The sequence below is a fragment of the Triturus cristatus genome, chromosome 11, assembly GCF_964204655.1.
Source record: "Triturus cristatus chromosome 11, aTriCri1.1, whole genome shotgun sequence".
NCBI classification, from domain to species: domain Eukaryota; kingdom Metazoa; phylum Chordata; class Amphibia; order Caudata; family Salamandridae; genus Triturus; species Triturus cristatus.
In genome coordinates, this window is record NC_140594.1 from 479,420,668 (window position 1) to 479,439,238 (window position 18,571).

Genomic DNA, 18,571 nt, shown 5'->3' on the forward strand with positions numbered 1-18,571 from the left:
CATCGTTACCGAAGGTAAGTAACTTGTACATCTGATAGAGACTACTAGCCGCAGATTCCTTAATGTAGAATACATACCCTAGCCATACCCAGAGGGGAGGATGGCTGCGAGAAAAACTTCACACACACACAAGAACTGGGGGTCTAATAACAGGCAGCACAGAAGAAAAGAAAGAAGGAAATTGGTGCATGAAGTCAATCAGACCCGAACATTCCTAGAGCAGAGCGTGGATTACCATCAACCTCACTCATTGGATGGAGCATGTAGTGAGAACAAGGTAGCTCTCTCGATCATTTATATCATCTGGTCATCCAACTTTTGGCAGAGGTGTGTCTCTTGATCATAGAGACTGCCTCGCTAGTTTGAAGCTCTATTGCTCACTCGGGCTGATGAATGTTAGCCAAAAGGCAAGTGAAAAAACTGTGGTATCCAGGAAGAATAATCCTCTAAAGTGCAGTGCAAAGAAAACCGTGAAATCTAAAAAAGGTGGTGTAGAGAGAAAGATCCTAAATATTCAATTCACTCCGCACACCTCGATTAAAAAAATGTAACATTTATAGCAGTACTACCTAGTGGCTGCTATATATATAGGTCGACATGTTTCAGCCATCCGGGAATATTACCCACGGCTTTCTTCAGGCCCTGTATTTCTCTAGACCATGCTACTGCAATTAATTAGTACATTCCCAATAGTGAAACGTGCCCACACATATCCAATATATGTGAAAAATAAACAAGGTTGCAATTAGTACGACCTCAAAACGTCCTAATCCTCTGAATCACAGGGTGCAAGCGTCACCCCACGTGATCTGGGATTGCACCTCACCTACCCTGGAACCTGGCTCAGGTGAAGGAGGCCCCGCTCTGTCCGTCGTTGCCCCAAGTCTTACCGAGCAGGGTGCGAGAGAACCTCCCCAGCAGGAGAGACAGGGCCCCAGCAGGGGACATGTCAGAGGAACCAGAAGGGAAGGCCAGGAGATCCCACGCCCAAGTAAGGGAGGACCGCCCAACACTCCGCAGGGGCAGACAGCGCCCAAAGGACCAGAAGGAACAAAAGAAGCACCTCAAACCCCAGGGATAAGAGGTAGAACCGGAGGCAGGGCCCACCGCAAGAAGCACACACAGTGATGGGAAACAGCCGAACTCGCCGCAAGCAACGAAGAAGGCAGGAACCATTCCACCGCCAATAGCGCAGGCGTAAGAAGAAAAGCACAGATGCATAAAGCCCCAGCGGAACCAGAGGCAGGGGCACAAGGGAACACATTAACCCGTTCGATGCGCCCGTCGGCCAACGGCTGTCGCGAGCACTACCTCCGTAGTGCGGCGCATGTCCGTTGGCCGACGCGACCCCCGCCTGCGCAAAAATTTACCCGCACCGCGGCGGATTTTACGCCGCGGTTAACGGGTTAAGGGCCACAACGGTGGACCAGAACAAGCAGGCATGCGCAGGCATGTATGCGCAGCCAGCAGCAGGCAACACCACGAAGCAGCACACCAGACCAAGCCAGGCGCAAGCCGAAGACAGAGGTCAGGGAGGGCCAGGACACACCCTTAGGGAGGGGCCAGCACCGAAACACACACAAACCCACGAAAGAAGTGGGACCAGGCAGAAAAAAAGGAGAGAGAGGACGGAGGACGGGCCCAGACCGTCAACCAGAACGCAGCAGCCAAAGGAAGCCAGCCCCTCTGGAGCACCAGATAGAGGACCAAGCTGAAGCGCCGGACAGAAGGGCGGAAGCGCCACAACATCACGCTGCAAACAGCAGGTCAGGCTGGTCGAGCGACGTAGTGAACCTGGAGAAGGACGGACCTGGGCGCAACGCAAGCCACGCCAAGACCATAGCAGAGAGACCGCACCAGCGATATACCGTAATGCAAAGGAGAGCAAGGAACCCGAAACGGTGACCACACCGCCCCAGCACATGACAAAGCTATGTAATAGCTACAAGCACCCCACATAGGGTATGTTACGTCCCAAGAAAACATAGGAACAAAAAATTCCGCAGTAGAGGACAAAAAGAAAAGCCTGCGGGTAAAACCACAGACGGCCTGCCAAGCAGCCAATTAAGAAGACACAAAAGGCCCAATACCAGGACCTATACAGGCTTACCAACAGCCAAAACCACAAGGCAAAAGAAAACAAGCATTGGCATAGCCAATAGGTCTCGCTTTTGGGACCTTATAAGTACTTAGTTATGCAGCACAATATCCTTGGTGCAACAACATCAACTGTTGCATGGCTAAACACTTATAAGGTCCCAAAGGTGAGACCTGTTGGCTATGCCAATGCTGGTTTCTTTAGTACCTTTGTTTACTTACAGCAACAAAACCAAGCACAAAACCGCAAGGACTATACTGTGTTTACATTTAAACATGATATTAGAACAATCTGAAAATGCGCTTAATACTTCTCAAAACATGGCCTGTTTAAGTATAGTCTATCGATCAAACTGCAGAAGACCAGGCACTCTGTAGGACTAGAGCCCGTGAGAGGCAGAGCATGGCTCTTTAAGGGGTGGGGGAAGAAGCAACTGTAACTTCAGCTCCAGGCGAGTAGCAGGAATTGGAGTCTGGCGCCCTGCATGGTTTCCCGGGGGGAATAATTAAACCGGGCCTCCGAGGGAAAGCCGATGCGCTCCGGAACCTTCGGGTCTTCCAGCAAAGAAACGTAGCGGGGATCCGCTGTGTCCCCGGGAGGATGCGGGGGGTGTTCGCGGTGCTTTCCATCTTGGTGCTGCTGCCTGAAAAAGGCGCGTGTAAGTTTGTTTAGAGTCTGCACGCGTGAGCTTGTAGTGCAAATAATCATGCATGCGCAAAAAGGGCGGCTATATTGCATGCTAGAAACTGCTGTTGGCCAAGCGAGGATTTCGTTCTTTCGTCATAAGGAAGCCACCAACACATGGGCAACACCACTTTATTGTACAGGTTCGGATGCGGCGAAGATGCACTATGTGTCGAAAATTAACCAGACTCTTAAACGCGTCATAGCGTATCAGATTGAAGCAGCGTAGAACAGGAATAAATGCCGTCCCTACGTCACGTTTTTTCTGTGACTCAAAATGAAAGCAGCAACCGTACCCCGTTTTTGGCAAAACCGGGACACGATACACGCCCTTGCTTGGTTAGGCTAGGGGGTCGGTAGGTGCCTTTTTTTTATTCCGCGGTTATACCAGGACCATGGCTGCAGGGGTCACATAACACTAGCTCTTTGTTTGCAGGGTGTCGCCTCCTCGGTTCAACTTTCTCCTCTGATGAGCGAGACTTTTCAGTTCGTGGCAGTTTTGATCTGCCGAGCTGTTAAACTGACACAGAAAGGCTTAAGGATACAATTACACCTAGAGTGGTACATTTAGTCAAAATGCCGTTGGACTGGGTTTAGAATTTTAAATTAGTTTTCGCAACGTCAGCTGTACAGAATGTGGCAATTAACTCCAGTACGCTCTGGCGAGATCACTGGTAGCCAAACTGACTGCCCCACCTCAATTTCCTTTCACTGTTGTCCCGCTCTAACCAGCCTTCCATTTAATCATCTAACCCTCCAATAACTTTTATTTAGCTAAAAATACATTTAGAGCCGTGGTCTGTGAAAATACTTTTGTTTGGATTCATCCTCTGTAAAGTGTGACTAAACCCGAGAGTTTCCAAGTCAGGCCCGCAAATAAAAGGGTTATAAAAATATCTCTGCTCAGAAGTGCAAATAAATTGGTTTATAAATCACAACCTGCCTTTCTTTCTACACTTGAACAAGGAGCCAAAAAAGTAATAATTAACTTCTGTTTTTGGGGAAAAATAACGTAATTTACTTTGCTTCTGAAATTAGCAACATTACTTTTCGGACAAACCCCAACAGTTTTTCAAGGAAACATGCATGAAATAATCAACAAGGCAGAGCAACGCGGTCCCGAAAGTGAAAGAGGACCGTGCTGCAGCCGATCTCTTGTCTTTATGGGGTCATATGTTTGAAACACATGGCCCCATAAAGATAAGAAAAGCCTTTATTACAAACGTAAAGCAACCGAGCCAGTCCAACTGGGACGGCTCTAAAAGAGAAAAGTGTACGTCACTAGACGCTCTTTTCCAATGGCTGGCCACCGTTTAGCATAAACTGTGACGCCAGCCAATGGAAAAGAGGGGCGGGGCTTAAAGCCCACTACAGAAATCTACCCTAACTCATTACATCTCGCCAGCGAGACTGCGCATGTCTGCGCAGTCTACGCCAGGCGAGGCCTAAAATATGACAAAGGGGAGCACTTCGAAAAATATTGTAAGCCTTTACAGTGCAAGCAACAGCTGTAAAGTTCCTAATAAGTGTGAACCAGTTGCACTTTCCAGTGGTTATTGAAATAATAATCAGTGCCATTGTTTATGATTTTTCAGAGATTGAAAAAAATAGCACTTTGTTATCTGGTTTGTTAAAGAGGATGGGGCTAGGACTCCACATACAAGCTTGAATAGAACACATGGTAAAAAACTGGGTCTGTGCTGTTACACATTTCGCGGACAAAACTTGTAGTCTGAGGATGTTGTTTGGTACAGGAAAACTGTCGGGAATCACAGCCACACACCAAAATCTGCTTGCAAGTAAGGGCCTGTGTGTGCTCGAGGGCAGGATGTCTACACTACTACTGCTATGGTCTTTCTTAGTGAGAGGGAACACTTAAGGTGTTTCTGCTCTGCTTTATCTTTTCTGCAGAAAACGGAAGCTTGACCAAGGGAGACAAACTTGCACAAATGATGCTTGTGTTATACTTGTTCTGTGACGGAGATAATCATGCACTTCTGTTGAACTATCCCTCATCCTTGTGAGATGAAACCTTGTGCTACTCCTGCTGCGAAAATAACTGTTGATGGACAGAATGCAGAACAAGGTCATACATTCACCCCAGTACAGAGATCTGGGCCTAAATCCATCGTTTTTTTGCTCACCATGCCATTCCAGTTTGGACTTAGCCATATGCAAATCAGTCTTGATACTGTGACCAATGGGAACAGTCCAGCCCGAACTGCCAGGCCAGGTCTTCCCTGGACTGGAAACAAGCATCCTAGGACCGGTTTCGGGGTTTCACCCCTTCAGCCAGGATAGCTGGATTCCAGTGGCATGGAGAGCACGGGACTCTCGTTCAAGCATACCGGGCTGTCCCACTCGGGGTGACCAATGCAAAAAGAACTATTGATGGACAGACTGCAGAACAATGTCATACATTCACCCCAGTACAGAGATCTGGGCCTAAATCCATCTTATTTTTGCTGCGGGCACCTATTGCAGACCTATTCTTGGTGTTATGGATGCTTTCACTGCTGTCATGCAATTTCTATATTGTGCATTAATGAAGCTTGAAATGTGCCTTTCCATTAAACAAGGGTGTTGGAAAACCACACTCCCACTCTGAAAGGGTGGTGGTGGTCTTCCGGACACACTGTGGTAGCTTGGCTCGAGTGGTCAGGAATCAGGCTCCGTGCTAAGCATACGACATACCCAAACAATAACCATGCGTGCATCCGTTCCAAAAACGACTCTACACCGTAAAAATTATGAAAATATCTTTCTTTATCTTCTTTTTCTCTTAGTTGCTGATTGGATAAATAAATAACAATCACAATATACAAATAGTGCAGGTCAAATAAATACTGGCTTAATGATTCAATAAATAGGGGTGATCATAAATAATGAAGACATAAATATAAGTGCAATACATACAGGCAATTAAATATTCTGAGGCAATAAATACTGTAAACCAATAAATATTGTGCATCAATAAATACTGTGGACCAATAAATACAGTGAAACAATAAATAGGTTAAATACAATAAATACAGTGCCCCTAATAAATACTTAAAAGCTGACAGTGACACTCATGGAATCAGATCACTTTTGAATTCCTAAGGGCTGATTTGGCCCAGGCACAGCTTGTGGGGATGTGGAAGGCTTGAGGGTGTCTACTCCCTGGCTTGGACAAGGCTGAGGCCTAAACTGAGGTAGATCAAGGGGGGTATACCAGAGACCTGGCTCTCTCCCTCCACACAACCTCTCTAGATTAGTCCCAGTTCACCCCTGGCACAGTCAGGTTGGTTCTAGCACCTCCCTAGCCCCTTAGAGCAGTCTCTCAGGTCTCCACAGGGCCTTAGGCGCCCTCTACTCCACTTACTGCCCTTTTTCTGATGCTCCGACGCCGCTGGAGTCGTGTCGACGCCGTGAGGCGGTTCCGGTTCGATGTCGGCGGCCTCGGCACAATGTCAGTTCCTGACGACGCCGGTAGGCGGTTCCGGTTTCGGTGTCGGCGGCCTCGGCTCGATCTCGACCTCCAATTCGTTGGCGTCGGGCAGTCTTTACTCGATGTCGACTTTGGGCGGCTCCGGTCCGATGGCGACCTCGGATTCGATGAAGTCGGCCGGCCTTGCTTCGATGTCGACTTCCGGCGGCTCCGGAGTGCGATCCTCACTCCCGACCTCCGGTGCGATTCTCACAGGTTCCGGCGACTCCGGAGTGCGATCCCCACTCCCGACCTCCGGCACGATTCTCACAGGTTCCGGCGACTCCGGAGTGCGATCCTCACTCCCGACCTCCGGTACCCCTCACCTCGGTCTCCGACGACTCCGGAGGGCGGACTTCACTCCTCCGATGACGCCGCTCACTCGACCTCGGGTGACTTCCTCCTCGACCTCTGGTATTCCTCACGACCTCTGACGGCGCCCTCTCTCGACCTCTGGCGGCTCCGGGTACGTCGTCTGCTTTTCCAGTCAGCGCCGCTTCTCCACCTCGGGCTCCAGGTCTTAGGCTACTCGACGTCGGACTTCAGGGAAACCAGTTTCCAGGTCAGGATCTTGCTGTTCTCTTGTTTCTAAGGCCTGTTCCTGCTGTCCAGGTCCTTAGGATGGTTTTTCTGGCTTCTTCCCACACAGGGCTCTAGGCTGGGCTCCGTCAGTAGGGACTAGTATCAAGGGTGGGTTTATGGACCCCACTCCAGGCACAAGTTTCCACCCCTGCTGCTTCACTCCTTCAAGTTTTGGCTGCTCACTCTTCACCAGTCAGGTGCCAACTGCCAGCTCCAACTGCCAACTCTCTGTCTTAGCTTCCCAACATTCTAAACCGCCTCCAACTGTCACAGGGTTCTGGAATGTTCTGGAAGGTGCTAGCAGGTTCCAGTGGATGCTGGTGATGTCACAGGTGGCCACCATTTTGTGCTCCAGGCCCTCAGACAGAAGTTTCAGGGGTAGGTAAAATGGCTCCCTGAATCTGCAGCAACACGAAAAAGTCTGGTGGTTCCCAAAAAGGAAAAATTCAAACAGGGTTTGAGGCAAAAGTGGGACAAAATAAATAATGATGAGGAGGGACCACCCAAAGGGCTGACAGGTCTAACACGCGTCCCCCCCAGCTGAAAGTGGGGAGAGCTACCCAATCCCTTGGGAGTTCTCATCACTAAGGCGGAAATACCTTGAGAGACCGTCTGCATTGGCGTGGTCCACTCCAGGCCGATGTTCCACCTGAAAGTCCATTCCCTGTAGGGAAATAGACCACCTCAATAACTTGGGATTCTCCCCCTTCATTTGCATCAGCCAACGAAGGGGTCTGTGGTCGGTCTGAACCAGGAAGTGCGAGCCAAACAGGTATGGCCGCAACTTCTTCAGAGCCCATACCACTGCAAAGGCTTCACGCTCTATTGCACTCCACTTCTGTTCCCTGGGAAGTAGTCTCCGGGATAGGAAGACCACGGGTTGATCCAGACCCTCTTCGTTGAGTTGCGATAACACTGCCCCAATGCCATGTTCTGATGCATCTGTCTGGACAATGAACTCCTTGGAAAAGTCTGGGGCCCTTAAGACCGGGGCCTCGCACATGGCTTTCTTCAATCTCTCAAAGGCTTGCTGACAAGCCTCCGTCCAGACTACCCGTCGAGGTTGTTTCTTGGACGTGAGCTCCGTGAGGGGGGCTACGATGGTACCGTATCCCTTCACGAAGCGACGGTAGTATCCCGTGAGGCCCAAAAATGCTCGGACCTCAGTCTGTGTCTTGGGGGGTTCCCAGGCCATGATGGCCTCGATCTTCGCCTGGAGGGGTTGCACCGCTCCCCTACCCACCAAGTGCCCAAGGTACACTACCGACCCCTGCCCGATCTGGCACTTGCTGGCCTTGATCGTCAATCCAGCTTGTCTCAGGGCCTGGAGAACAGCTTGCAGGTGACGCAAGTGATCCTCCCAGCTGTTACTGAAGACGGCTATGTCATCCAGATAAGCAGCAGAGAAACTCTCCATTCCGGTGAGGATCTGGTTTACCAGGCGCTGAAACGTGGCAGGTGCGTTCTTGAGCCCAAAGGGCATCACACAGAACTGGTAGTGGCCATTGGGCGTGGAGAAGGCTGACCTTTCCCTTGCTCCATCAGTCAAAGAGATCTGCCAGTACCCAGAAGTAAGGTCAAAGGTACTTAGATATTGGGCAGCTCCCAGCCGGTCAATCAATTCATCCGCCCTAGGGATCGGATGAGCATCAGTTTTGGTCACTGAATTCAGTCCCCGATAGTCCACACAGAACCTCAGTTCTGGTTGGGCACCCGGTGGTGCAGCTTTTGGTACTAACACCACCGGACTAGACCAGGGGCTGCTAGAAGGTTCGATCACTCCTAGCTCCAGCATCTTAGTGACTTCACTGTGAATGCTGGCCTTCACCTTGTCTGACATCCGGCAGATCTTGGACTTCACAGGTGGGCTGTCTCCTGTGTCCACGTCATGGACGCACAGGTGAGTCCTACCCGGGACAAGGGAGAACAACGAAGAGTACTGCCCCAGGACCTGGCGACAGTCCTCCTGCTGTTCAGGAGTTAGAGATGGGGAGAGAATCACTCCCTCCACCGACCCATCCTTCTCTTGAGACGCAAACAGGTCAGGGAGAGGCTCGCTTTCCACGTCCTCTCCTCCGTCAGTCACCATCATCAAGATGACTTCGGGCCTCTCGTGGTGGGGTTTGAGGCGGTTGGCATGCAGCACCCGCAGGGGCTGACGAGGGGTCTTCAGGTCCACCAAGTAGGTAGCCTTACCCTTCTTCTCCAACACCTCAAAGGGTCCTGACCAGCGATCCTGGAGGGCACTAAGCTCTCCCGGTTCGATCACCCACACCTTCTGGCCAGGCTCCAACTCCACCGGGTGAGCATTGTGGTCATACCACGCCTTCATCACTGCTTGGCTGGCTTCCAAGTTGTCAGAAGCTTGCTTCCACAACTTAGCCATTTGGCTCCGGAAGGCCAGCATGTAGCTCACCACATCCTGGGGAAGCTTTCTGGGAGTTCTTTCCCATCCGTCTCTCACCAGGTTGAGAGGTCCACGTACAGGGTGCCCATACAGAAGCTCGAAGGGGCTGAAGCCCACTCCCTTCTGTGGCACTTCCCTGTAGGAAAAAAGTAAACCGGGTAGGAGGACGTCCCATTTCCTCCGCAGGCTTTCAGGCAGACTTCTGATCATGCCCTTCAAGGTTTTGTTAAACCTCTCCACCAGACCATTTGTCTGGGGGTGGTAAGGAGTGGTGAACCGGTATGTCACTCCATACTCCTTCCACATGGCCCGCATGTACGCTGACATGAAGTTGGTCCCCCTGTCGGACACAACTTCCTTGGGAAAACCCACTCGGGTAAAGATTCCCATCAGGGCCCTTGCCACAACAGGTGCTGTTATGGTCCTCAGAGGTATTGCCTCTGGGTACCGTGTGGCATGATCCACCAGAACCAGGATAAACCTGTGACCAGCTGTAGTCGGCGGATCTAATGGACCCACAATGTCGATGCCCACCCTTTCAAAGGGGGTGCTAACGACAGGAAGTGGTTCCAGGGGAGCTTTCAGCTTCACCCCTGTTTTCCCACTGGCTTGGCAAGACACACATGTCCGGCAGTAGGTATCGGACAACACTTTCATCTGAGGCCAATAAAAGTGTGGGACAAGACGGGCGAAGGTCTTGTCTTGCCCCAGGTGTCCTGCCAATGGTATCTCATGAGCCAACTCCAGAAGGAAGGCTCGATAACGTTGAGGGACTACCAAGGCTCGTGACGATCCATGTAGGGGTGCCTTGGGTTCACTGTAGAGGAGGCCATCCTCCCAGTAAACACTGTAGTTCCCTTCAACGTTCCCTGCTGCCTGGGCTTCGGCCTGTCGCCTCAGCCCCTCAAGGGTAGGGCACTCCCTCTGGCCCTGGCAGAATTCCTCCCTGGACGGGCCTCCCTCCACGTGCCACTCGGCCGGGATGGGTAGGTCCTCCAGGTTGGTAACGTCCCCCACCGCAGACTCCTGGTCCACCACCTCCGGTGGCCTATCCGTCCTACGGGGTGGGGACGCCGAGGCAGGCTCCTCCTGTCCTCGGTTCTTCCCTTGACTGGCAGCTGGCTGGGCCTTTGTTCCAGGCTCCAGCCGAAACGAACTCCCTCTTCGGGTAGTCGCGGACCTTGTGCTAACACAGGCCCAGTCAGGTGTACCCAGCATCTCGGTGTGAGTCCGGTATTCCACCTCCTTCCAAGCGTTGTGCTCCATGTCATTCCCCAGCAGACAATCGACTGGCACGGCAGGGCTTACGGCAACTCGAAGTGAACCTGCAACCCCCCCCCCCATTCAAAGGGAACCTCGGCCACCGGATAGTGGCCTGTTCTGCCGTCAGCCATCGCGGCTGGGTGGAGTACATCGGGAATTACCTGCTCTGGAGACACCAGTTGGCTACGCACCATAGTCATACTGGCTCCTGTGTCTCTCAGAGCCTCCCCTCTTTGGCCGTTGATGGTGACCCACTGCCCATACTTTGCGGTATTTGCGGGCACCTGGATCTTAGGAACCATCTCCCGTTCTCCCAGGGACACTAAAGTGACACCCGCCCACTCCCTTCCCTTAGTTAAGGGCATCTCCTCCCCGAGCACTACACTAGCTACTCCGGGGGTCTTTCCTCCAATGGGAGGGGGTGGTCGCTTCAGACACTTCGGATCTCCTTTATAGTATCCAACGCCACCGCACTCGTAGCAATGGACAACCCTTGGCTGCTGACTCTGGCCAGGATTAGGGTTTCTGGGCGGGTTAGCCTTAGGGGTGAATCCTGTTCCCTTCCCTTGGAAGTTATTTTGGGGGCCTTTGGAGAACTCCTTTTTCTTTTCCCCTCCCTCTTTCTTCTGGGGGGCGCCCTGTCCGGCCCTTTGAGTATCCCCTCCAGTCCCCCTTGTGGACACCCGGGTACTAGCCCAAATGTCCGCCTCCTCAGCAAGCTTCCGGGGACTGGTCAGCTTGCTATCCACCAGGTGTTGCCGCAGTTCAGGGAAACATTTCTCGAGCAGGTGTTCCTTCAGTACTAGGTCAAACAACCCCTCGTAGTTCCTCACTTCACTGCCCTGAATCCAACCTTCCAGTGCCTTCTTTGCATAGTCCAGGAAGTCCACCCAATTCTGCGTGCCCAGTTTGTGACTACCCCTGAACTTCTGTCTGTACTTTTCAGGTGTTAGTCCAAACTTTCTGATGAGCGCCAGTTTCATGGTGGGGTAGTGGGTCTGCTCATCCTCTTCGAGGGCCAATAAAGCATCCCTACCAGCTGGAGGCATGTACTTGTACAATCCCCCTCCCCAGTACTTCTCTGGAACCCCATGGGCCCTCAGTGAGACCTCATAGGCCGCTAGCCACTTGGCGATATCGTCGCCCGCCCCATAGCTAGCTACTATGTCCTTTGGCAGGTATGGTTTAGGTTCCCTGGTGATCTCTTGGGTTTGGCTGCCACCATTAGGAACAGGTTGTGCCCCGATTCTCAAGATCTGAAGATCTATTTCTTTCAGTCGTAATTCATGGGCCATCCTCTGCTCCTCCTTCTCCAGCCTTGCTAAGTCCCATGTGAGCTGTCTTTTCTCCCTCCGGTCTGTTAACTCCACTTCAGACAAGCCACCGCTAGAGGCACTGCTGCCCTTCCTAGAAATGGTTCTGGGCCCTGCTGACAGGTTCCCCACCTCAGGTTGGTACATCTCAGCCCCCTCGGGGTCAGGCTCTCCATCCCTGTCTTCCTCCTCAGCCTTGCTTTCCCGTCGTGCCTCCCCCCAAGCCCTTAAGCTGGTTTGGAGTGCACCCTTCTTTGCTCCTGGGGGACAGTACACCCCCTCCCGCTGGCAAAACTCCCTGAGTTGGGCCACAGTGTACGTTTCTAGATTTTCTAGTACAAACTCCATCTCGCCCACTCAGGTTAGAGGACAGGTTTTGTGCAGTAACTATGCAGGGGGGTACCTTTAATAATACCTCCTCCCACCACCAGAGTAAATTTGGAAAAAACAAAAACCCACAATTAGGAAGGCCGCTTTTGAGAAAACTCCCGGTGTAGGCCTATGGACTACCCACAGTTATTGTTGAGTATGCGTAGGCACAGCTCTATCCCACCACTGAACACCAATTTATGTTGGAAAACCACACTCCCACTCTGAAAGGGTGGTGGTGGTCTTCCGGACACACTGTGGTAGCTTGGCTCGAGTGGTCAGGAATCAGGCTCCGTGCTAAGCATACGACATACCCAAACAATAACCATGCGTGCATCCGTTCCAAAAACGACTCTACACCGTACAAATTATGAAAACATCTTTCTTTATCTTCTTTTTCTCTTAGTTGCTGATTGGATAAATAAATAACAATCACAATATACAAATAGTGCAGGTCAAATAAATACTGGCTTAATGATTCAATAAATAGGGGTGATCATAAATAATGAAGACATAAATATAAGTGCAATACATACAGGCAATTAAATATTCTGAGGCAATAAATACTGTAAACCAATAAATATTGTGCATCAATAAATACTGTGGACCAATAAATACAGTGAAACAATAAATAGGTTAAATACAATAAATACAGTGCCCCTAATAAATACTTAAAAGCTGACAGTGACACTCATGGAATCAGATCACTTTTGAATTCCTAAGGGCTGATTTGGCCCAGGCACAGCTTGTGGGGATGTGGAAGGCTTGAGGGTGTCTACTCCCTGGCTTGGACAAGGCTGAGGCCTAAACTGAGGTAGATCAAGGGGGGTATACCAGAGACCTGGCTCTCTCCCTCCACACAACCTCTCTAGATTAGTCCCAGTTCACCCCTGGCACAGTCAGGTTGGTTCTAGCACCTCCCTAGCCCCTTAGAGCAGTCTCTCAGGTCTCCACAGGGCCTTAGGCGCCCTCTACTCCACTTACTGCCCTTTTTCTGATGCTCCGACGCCGCTGGAGTCGTGTCGACGCCGTGAGGCGGTTCCGGTTCGATGTCGGCGGCCTCGGCACAATGTCAGTTCCTGACGACGCCGGTAGGCGGTTCCGGTTTCGGTGTCGGCGGCCTCGGCTCGATCTCGACCTCCAATTCGTTGGCGTCGGGCAGTCTTTACTCGATGTCGACTTTGGGCGGCTCCGGTCCGATGGCGACCTCGGATTCGATGAAGTCGGCCGGCCTTGCTTCGATGTCGACTTCCGGCGGCTCCGGAGTGCGATCCTCACTCCCGACCTCCGGTGCGATTCTCACAGGTTCCGGCGACTCCGGAGTGCGATCCTCACTCCCGACCTCCGGTACCCCTCACCTCGGTCTCCGACGACTCCGGAGGGCGGACTTCACTCCTCCGATGACGCCGCTCACTCGACCTCGGGTGACTTCCTCCTCGACCTCTGGTATTCCTCACGACCTCTGACGGCGCCCTCTCTCGACCTCTGGCGGCTCCGGGTACGTCGTCTGCTTTTCCAGTCAGCGCCGCTTCTCCACCTCGGGCTCCAGGTCTTAGGCTACTCGACGTCGGACTTCAGGGAAACCAGTTTCCAGGTCAGGATCTTGCTGTTCTCTTGTTTCTAAGGCCTGTTCCTGCTGTCCAGGTCCTTAGGATGGTTTTTCTGGCTTCTTCCCACACAGGGCTCTAGGCTGGGCTCCGTCAGTAGGGACTAGTATCAAGGGTGGGTTTATGGACCCCACTCCAGGCACAAGTTTCCACCCCTGCTGCTTCACTCCTTCAAGTTTTGGCTGCTCACTCTTCACCAGTCAGGTGCCAACTGCCAGCTCCAACTGCCAACTCTCTGTCTTAGCTTCCCAACATTCTAAACCGCCTCCAACTGTCACAGGGTTCTGGAATGTTCTGGAAGGTGCTAGCAGGTTCCAGTGGATGCTGGTGATGTCACAGGTGGCCACCATTTTGTGCTCCAGGCCCTCAGACAGAAGTTTCAGGGGTAGGTAAAATGGCTCCCTGAATCTGCAGCAACACGAAAAAGTCTGGTGGTTCCCAAAAAGGAAAAATTCAAACAGGGTTTGAGGCAAAAGTGGGACAAAATAAATAATGATGAGGAGGGACCACCCAAAGGGCTGACAGGTCTAACAAAGGGCAAACCGACTGCATCTTGCATTAAAACAAGCATTCAATGTACCAAAGAGTGAACTCTCATAAAACTATTATTTTGATAAATGTTTTGCTGAATGGCTAATTTTGGTTTGAATCCTAAAAAGTGTTTATAACTGCGCCAAATCGCACTGGTCTTTCTTGCGCTTCACATATCCTCATGCTTTAAGAGTATAATGTAACCACTGCCACAGAAGGACCTAAATGGTTTTGAAAAGCATGGCAAGGAAATATTTATCTGGTAAAAGTAGAGGGCGGAGACATTTTAACTACAGATACTGCCAACTCACTGCTGAACACTGCACATTAACACTCTCCCAAAACAAACGGAATGTTTAAGACAATTTCACCAGCCTGCAAGGGTTTGGAGTGGAGGAAACAGCACCGCCTGGGGTCCAACCCCTTCCAAACTAAGGCTTTGCTGCAAATTGTCTCAAAAGGCACAGACCCGAAACCTAAAGAGTTGTGTACCGGAGAGCCTCTTAGCAATGCAAGCATTGGCAAAGCCAATCGGTCTTGCCTAAGCAAGAGCTATTGACTTTCCCACTATGTTTTAGCAATGTTGTACAACAGAGTGGCTGCTGTTCAGCATGGCTAAAAGTTAGTGGGAAAAAGGAGAGTAGCGGGGAGTGTTGTAAAGTAGAGTAGAGTGTTAAGGAGCGTCGTGGAGTGGCGCACCATAGAGTTGAGTGGAGAGGAGTGAGGTGGAGTGTCATGCAGTAGCGCACAGTGTTGTGGAGTGCCATGGAGGGAGTGGAGTGTCGCAGAGTGGAAGGGCCTAGAGTTGAGTGTTGCAGAGTGAAGTTAAGTGTTGTGGAGTGTCAGAGGGTGTTGCATAGAGCAAAGTCATTTGACAGAGTGGAGTTGAATGTTTAGAGTTGAGTGGCATGGAGTCAGAGTGGAGTTGCATGGAGAGGAGTAGTGTGTCATAGAAAAGAGTGCAGTAAAGTGGAATTGAATCACAAAGTGAGATGCCTAGAGCATTGTAGAGTGTAGTAGTGACGAAGAATGGCATAGAGTGTCAGTGGAGCAGAGTTTTACAGAGTAGAGATTCAGAGTGGAGTATAGTGCAGTGGCACAGAGTACAGTGGTGCAGAGGAGACTAGTGTGAAGTAAAGTGGTACAGAGTACAGTGGTACAGAAGAGACTGGTGAGCAGTGCAGTGGCACGGAGTACAGTGGTGCAGAAGAGTTTGCAGCGGCATACAGTGAAATGGCGTAGCGCAGGTGCAGAGTAGACTGCAGTGGCGTACAGTGCAATGGCTCAGAGTGGCGTGGAGCGGTGCAGAGAAGACTGCAGTGGGGTGGAGCAGTGCAGAGTAGTCTGCAGTGGCGTACAGGGAAATGGATTAGAGTGACGTGGAGCGGTGCACAGTAGATTGCAGTAGTTTAAAGTGCAGTGGCATAGAGTGGTCCAGAGGAGTGCATGGGGCTTAGAGTACTTCAGCTGTTTCAGATGTATTTAGAGATCATATCCTGCTGCTTTTATTTGTACTAAAAAGAAACCTGTAGATTCTTACTTTTACCTCATGTTTTTGTTCCACTTCTCCAGCTGATGCTGCCATGCATTACTGAACACTGCCTACATTACTAGCGCTTCTGGAAGATTCCAACTTCAGAATCAAATTTTGATATATGACCTAGCTGTTAACCCCAACTTTAAGATATCTAAAAAGAAAATCCCAGAGTAGGGTACAAACTATAGAACGGATTAGCACAAAACCAAGCAATGCAGGCGAACTATCTTCATGCAATGCTCATTCTTAGTCTGTCGAGCAGTTCCTGGTGCAATCTACAGTAGAAACTCCTATGGGATTGAGAAAAGGAAATTAAACTATTGGGGGAAACACTTCTACAGCCCCCCTCCAAGAATGCCACAAGATCCACAGCTTCAGCTCCCTTGATCAATCTGCACAAAACTTTCAGCATCAATTTGAACCTGAGTGTATACTTTTTAAGGTGGTGCTGTGCGAATTCATCTAACAGTTTCAGAGTTATGATTGATCAAATAAACGCTTTTCCAATGAACTAACAGGCGCAACCATAACTAAAGTGTCACTAACACATCCTCCTTTCCTCGTGCATTCCCATTAAGAAACAAACCTAAAATGATGTTGTGCAATTTTAGCCATAGAGAAAAAAAGAACAAACAGGTGGGTCACTAACACGCATTTCCACAGTACGACTACTAGGCATCAAAGGATGCCTTTTGTAAGAAATGCAATGTGGCTCCCGTAGATGGTACAGAGAGATAATAGAAGAGAACAAATTAAACAAAAACCGCATTAAGGCAAATAAAAGAGGAATTATATTGCCCTTACCTGAAGATTTAAAAGTGAATGTTTCTGGGGAAATACCAAGTTCGGATACAGTAACAGTAGAAAAGTTAATAGGAGTCTTCAGAATATTTGTATCATTGGTCACAGGTCTTTCCAAATCTTTGTCAGAAGCGCTCTTGTCTGCTGCAGTGGGAGGCGTCTTCAAGTCTATGAAAGATGTGTTTGCTAAAGAGAAACCTCTTTTATGGTTAGTAGGTGGTGTCTTAGAAGCTATAAAGCACATGTTGGGAGAAAGATTGCTTAAGTCAGGGAAGCAAGATTGATCTTCAGTGAAGTGGTTTTCAATGTCTTTAGTGGGATCATTGATCAAACAGTGAGAAGACTCATTGGCCTTAAGGATGTTAGAGGTCTTTTGAGCAGGCTGATCCAGGACATTTTCAAACTTTCCTTTTTTATTGTTGGTGTCAGATTCACGGCCAGTAGGTCTGTATGAATCCAGACCATGAACGTTTCTCCCACACAACTTGAGTCTTACATCACGCCGTTTACCACAAGCCTCTTTAGATGCAATACATTCATCTTCAATGTTTTCTTTAATTTCTTTCAAACTTTTGGGAGTTTGTCCAGAAATACTGCAAATCACAGGGGTTGGTTTCCGAGGATTCTGAAACATGTTGTCTTTCATAGTCTGGGATGAGGACAACGGCATGCTCCAGTTTAGCAGTTTTGAATTAATGAATTTCTGATGAGGGCTCTCAACATCAAACACTGTCCATTGTTTTAACACCTTCTTGGGTCTGGCTTGACATGGTTTTGCTTAGGAAACAAAAGAACAATCGTTTTAGGAATGCAACTTGTGAAGCTCTGGCAGTAACATTGGTACATTACACGTAAAGAGTTTGTATGAATAAACAAACTTAAAACTATGTTCTAAAGTTCTATACCTAGAAATAAACCGTTGAAACAGTTGTGTCAATATTATCTTCTGTTAATAGAGGATATATTACAACAACAAAAAATAAAAAAAATAAAACTTTATTTCACATTGTATTGCTTTGCAACATTTATATACCGCTTACTAACCCTAGGTCGGGCTCTGAAGCGCTTGCCTACAGGTGCAGCATGCTGCGCAGTGTTGGGTGTGGTCGAAAGGTGGTGTTTGTGCTTGATTCTATGAGGGAAGAGTTAACTTGTTGTGCAGGATGACCACCAATATGCAGTTATCGTGTTATAGGACACAACGCTTAGCAGTGTGATGAATAAGGAGGTACGGGACTGACTCCCCATTTATAGTTTTCAGCAAGCTGGCAGCTGTGAGCAGCTCTGCATGTCACGTTATGGTATTTCCTATGATCGTAGGTCAGTTACTGCACAGGTCTGTCTAATCAGAGATATTTTGTTTGAAGGTTGATGGCCCTGAGCTGGCATGGTTGGAAGTGAGACGATCTACTATGATGGGCTTTGTTAATATCACCCCATATCTGACTGCCATTGTGAGATGTAAAGACACAGTCATAGTATTTAGTTAGCAGTGGCGGACTTGCTTAGAGTCCTCATATTGGCTAGTAGTATGTGGCAGTTCTCTTCAGATATGTTATACCTGTCCAGTTGGTGAAAGCTGGTATATGGTTTGGTACACTACTGGGTGATGGACAAGACCGGTAGAAGATGTGTCTTATGCAGAGGGCCAGAGGACTTGAGAAATTGAGTGGCTGCAGCACTTACCACATAATTATGTATTTACTGCATTTACCACATCATTTGCTGCATAATGTGCCCGTATCACCAAAAATGTTTCTAGCTAGAATGTATCAAAAAAATGCCAGAGAATTTACTGCATAATTTGCATTTTTGCTGCCTAATTAACGAAACCTTGCCACAATTTCGTCCTCCATGCTGCATAGTCCTGGTAACTCAGACAATGCTAAAGGTCTGTTCAGAAGTTTTGG

General features: G+C 49.5%; 1 protein-coding gene across 5 annotated transcripts in view; it reads right to left on the reverse strand.

Annotated features, from left to right (window-relative positions):
* The window catches only part of CDCA2 (cell division cycle associated 2), a 458,496-nt gene that overhangs the window by 392,774 nt on the left and 47,151 nt on the right, over positions 1 to 18,571 (reverse strand). For all 5 annotated transcript variants that reach the window (XM_085632793.1, XM_085632792.1, XM_085632791.1 and 2 more), the window contains exon 2: positions 16,665 to 17,438. In XM_085632793.1, coding sequence (XP_085488919.1) covers positions 16,665 to 17,331 — 667 coding nt within the window. In that variant the 5' untranslated portion in view covers positions 17,332 to 17,438. The remainder of the gene's footprint in view (positions 1 to 16,664; positions 17,439 to 18,571) is intronic.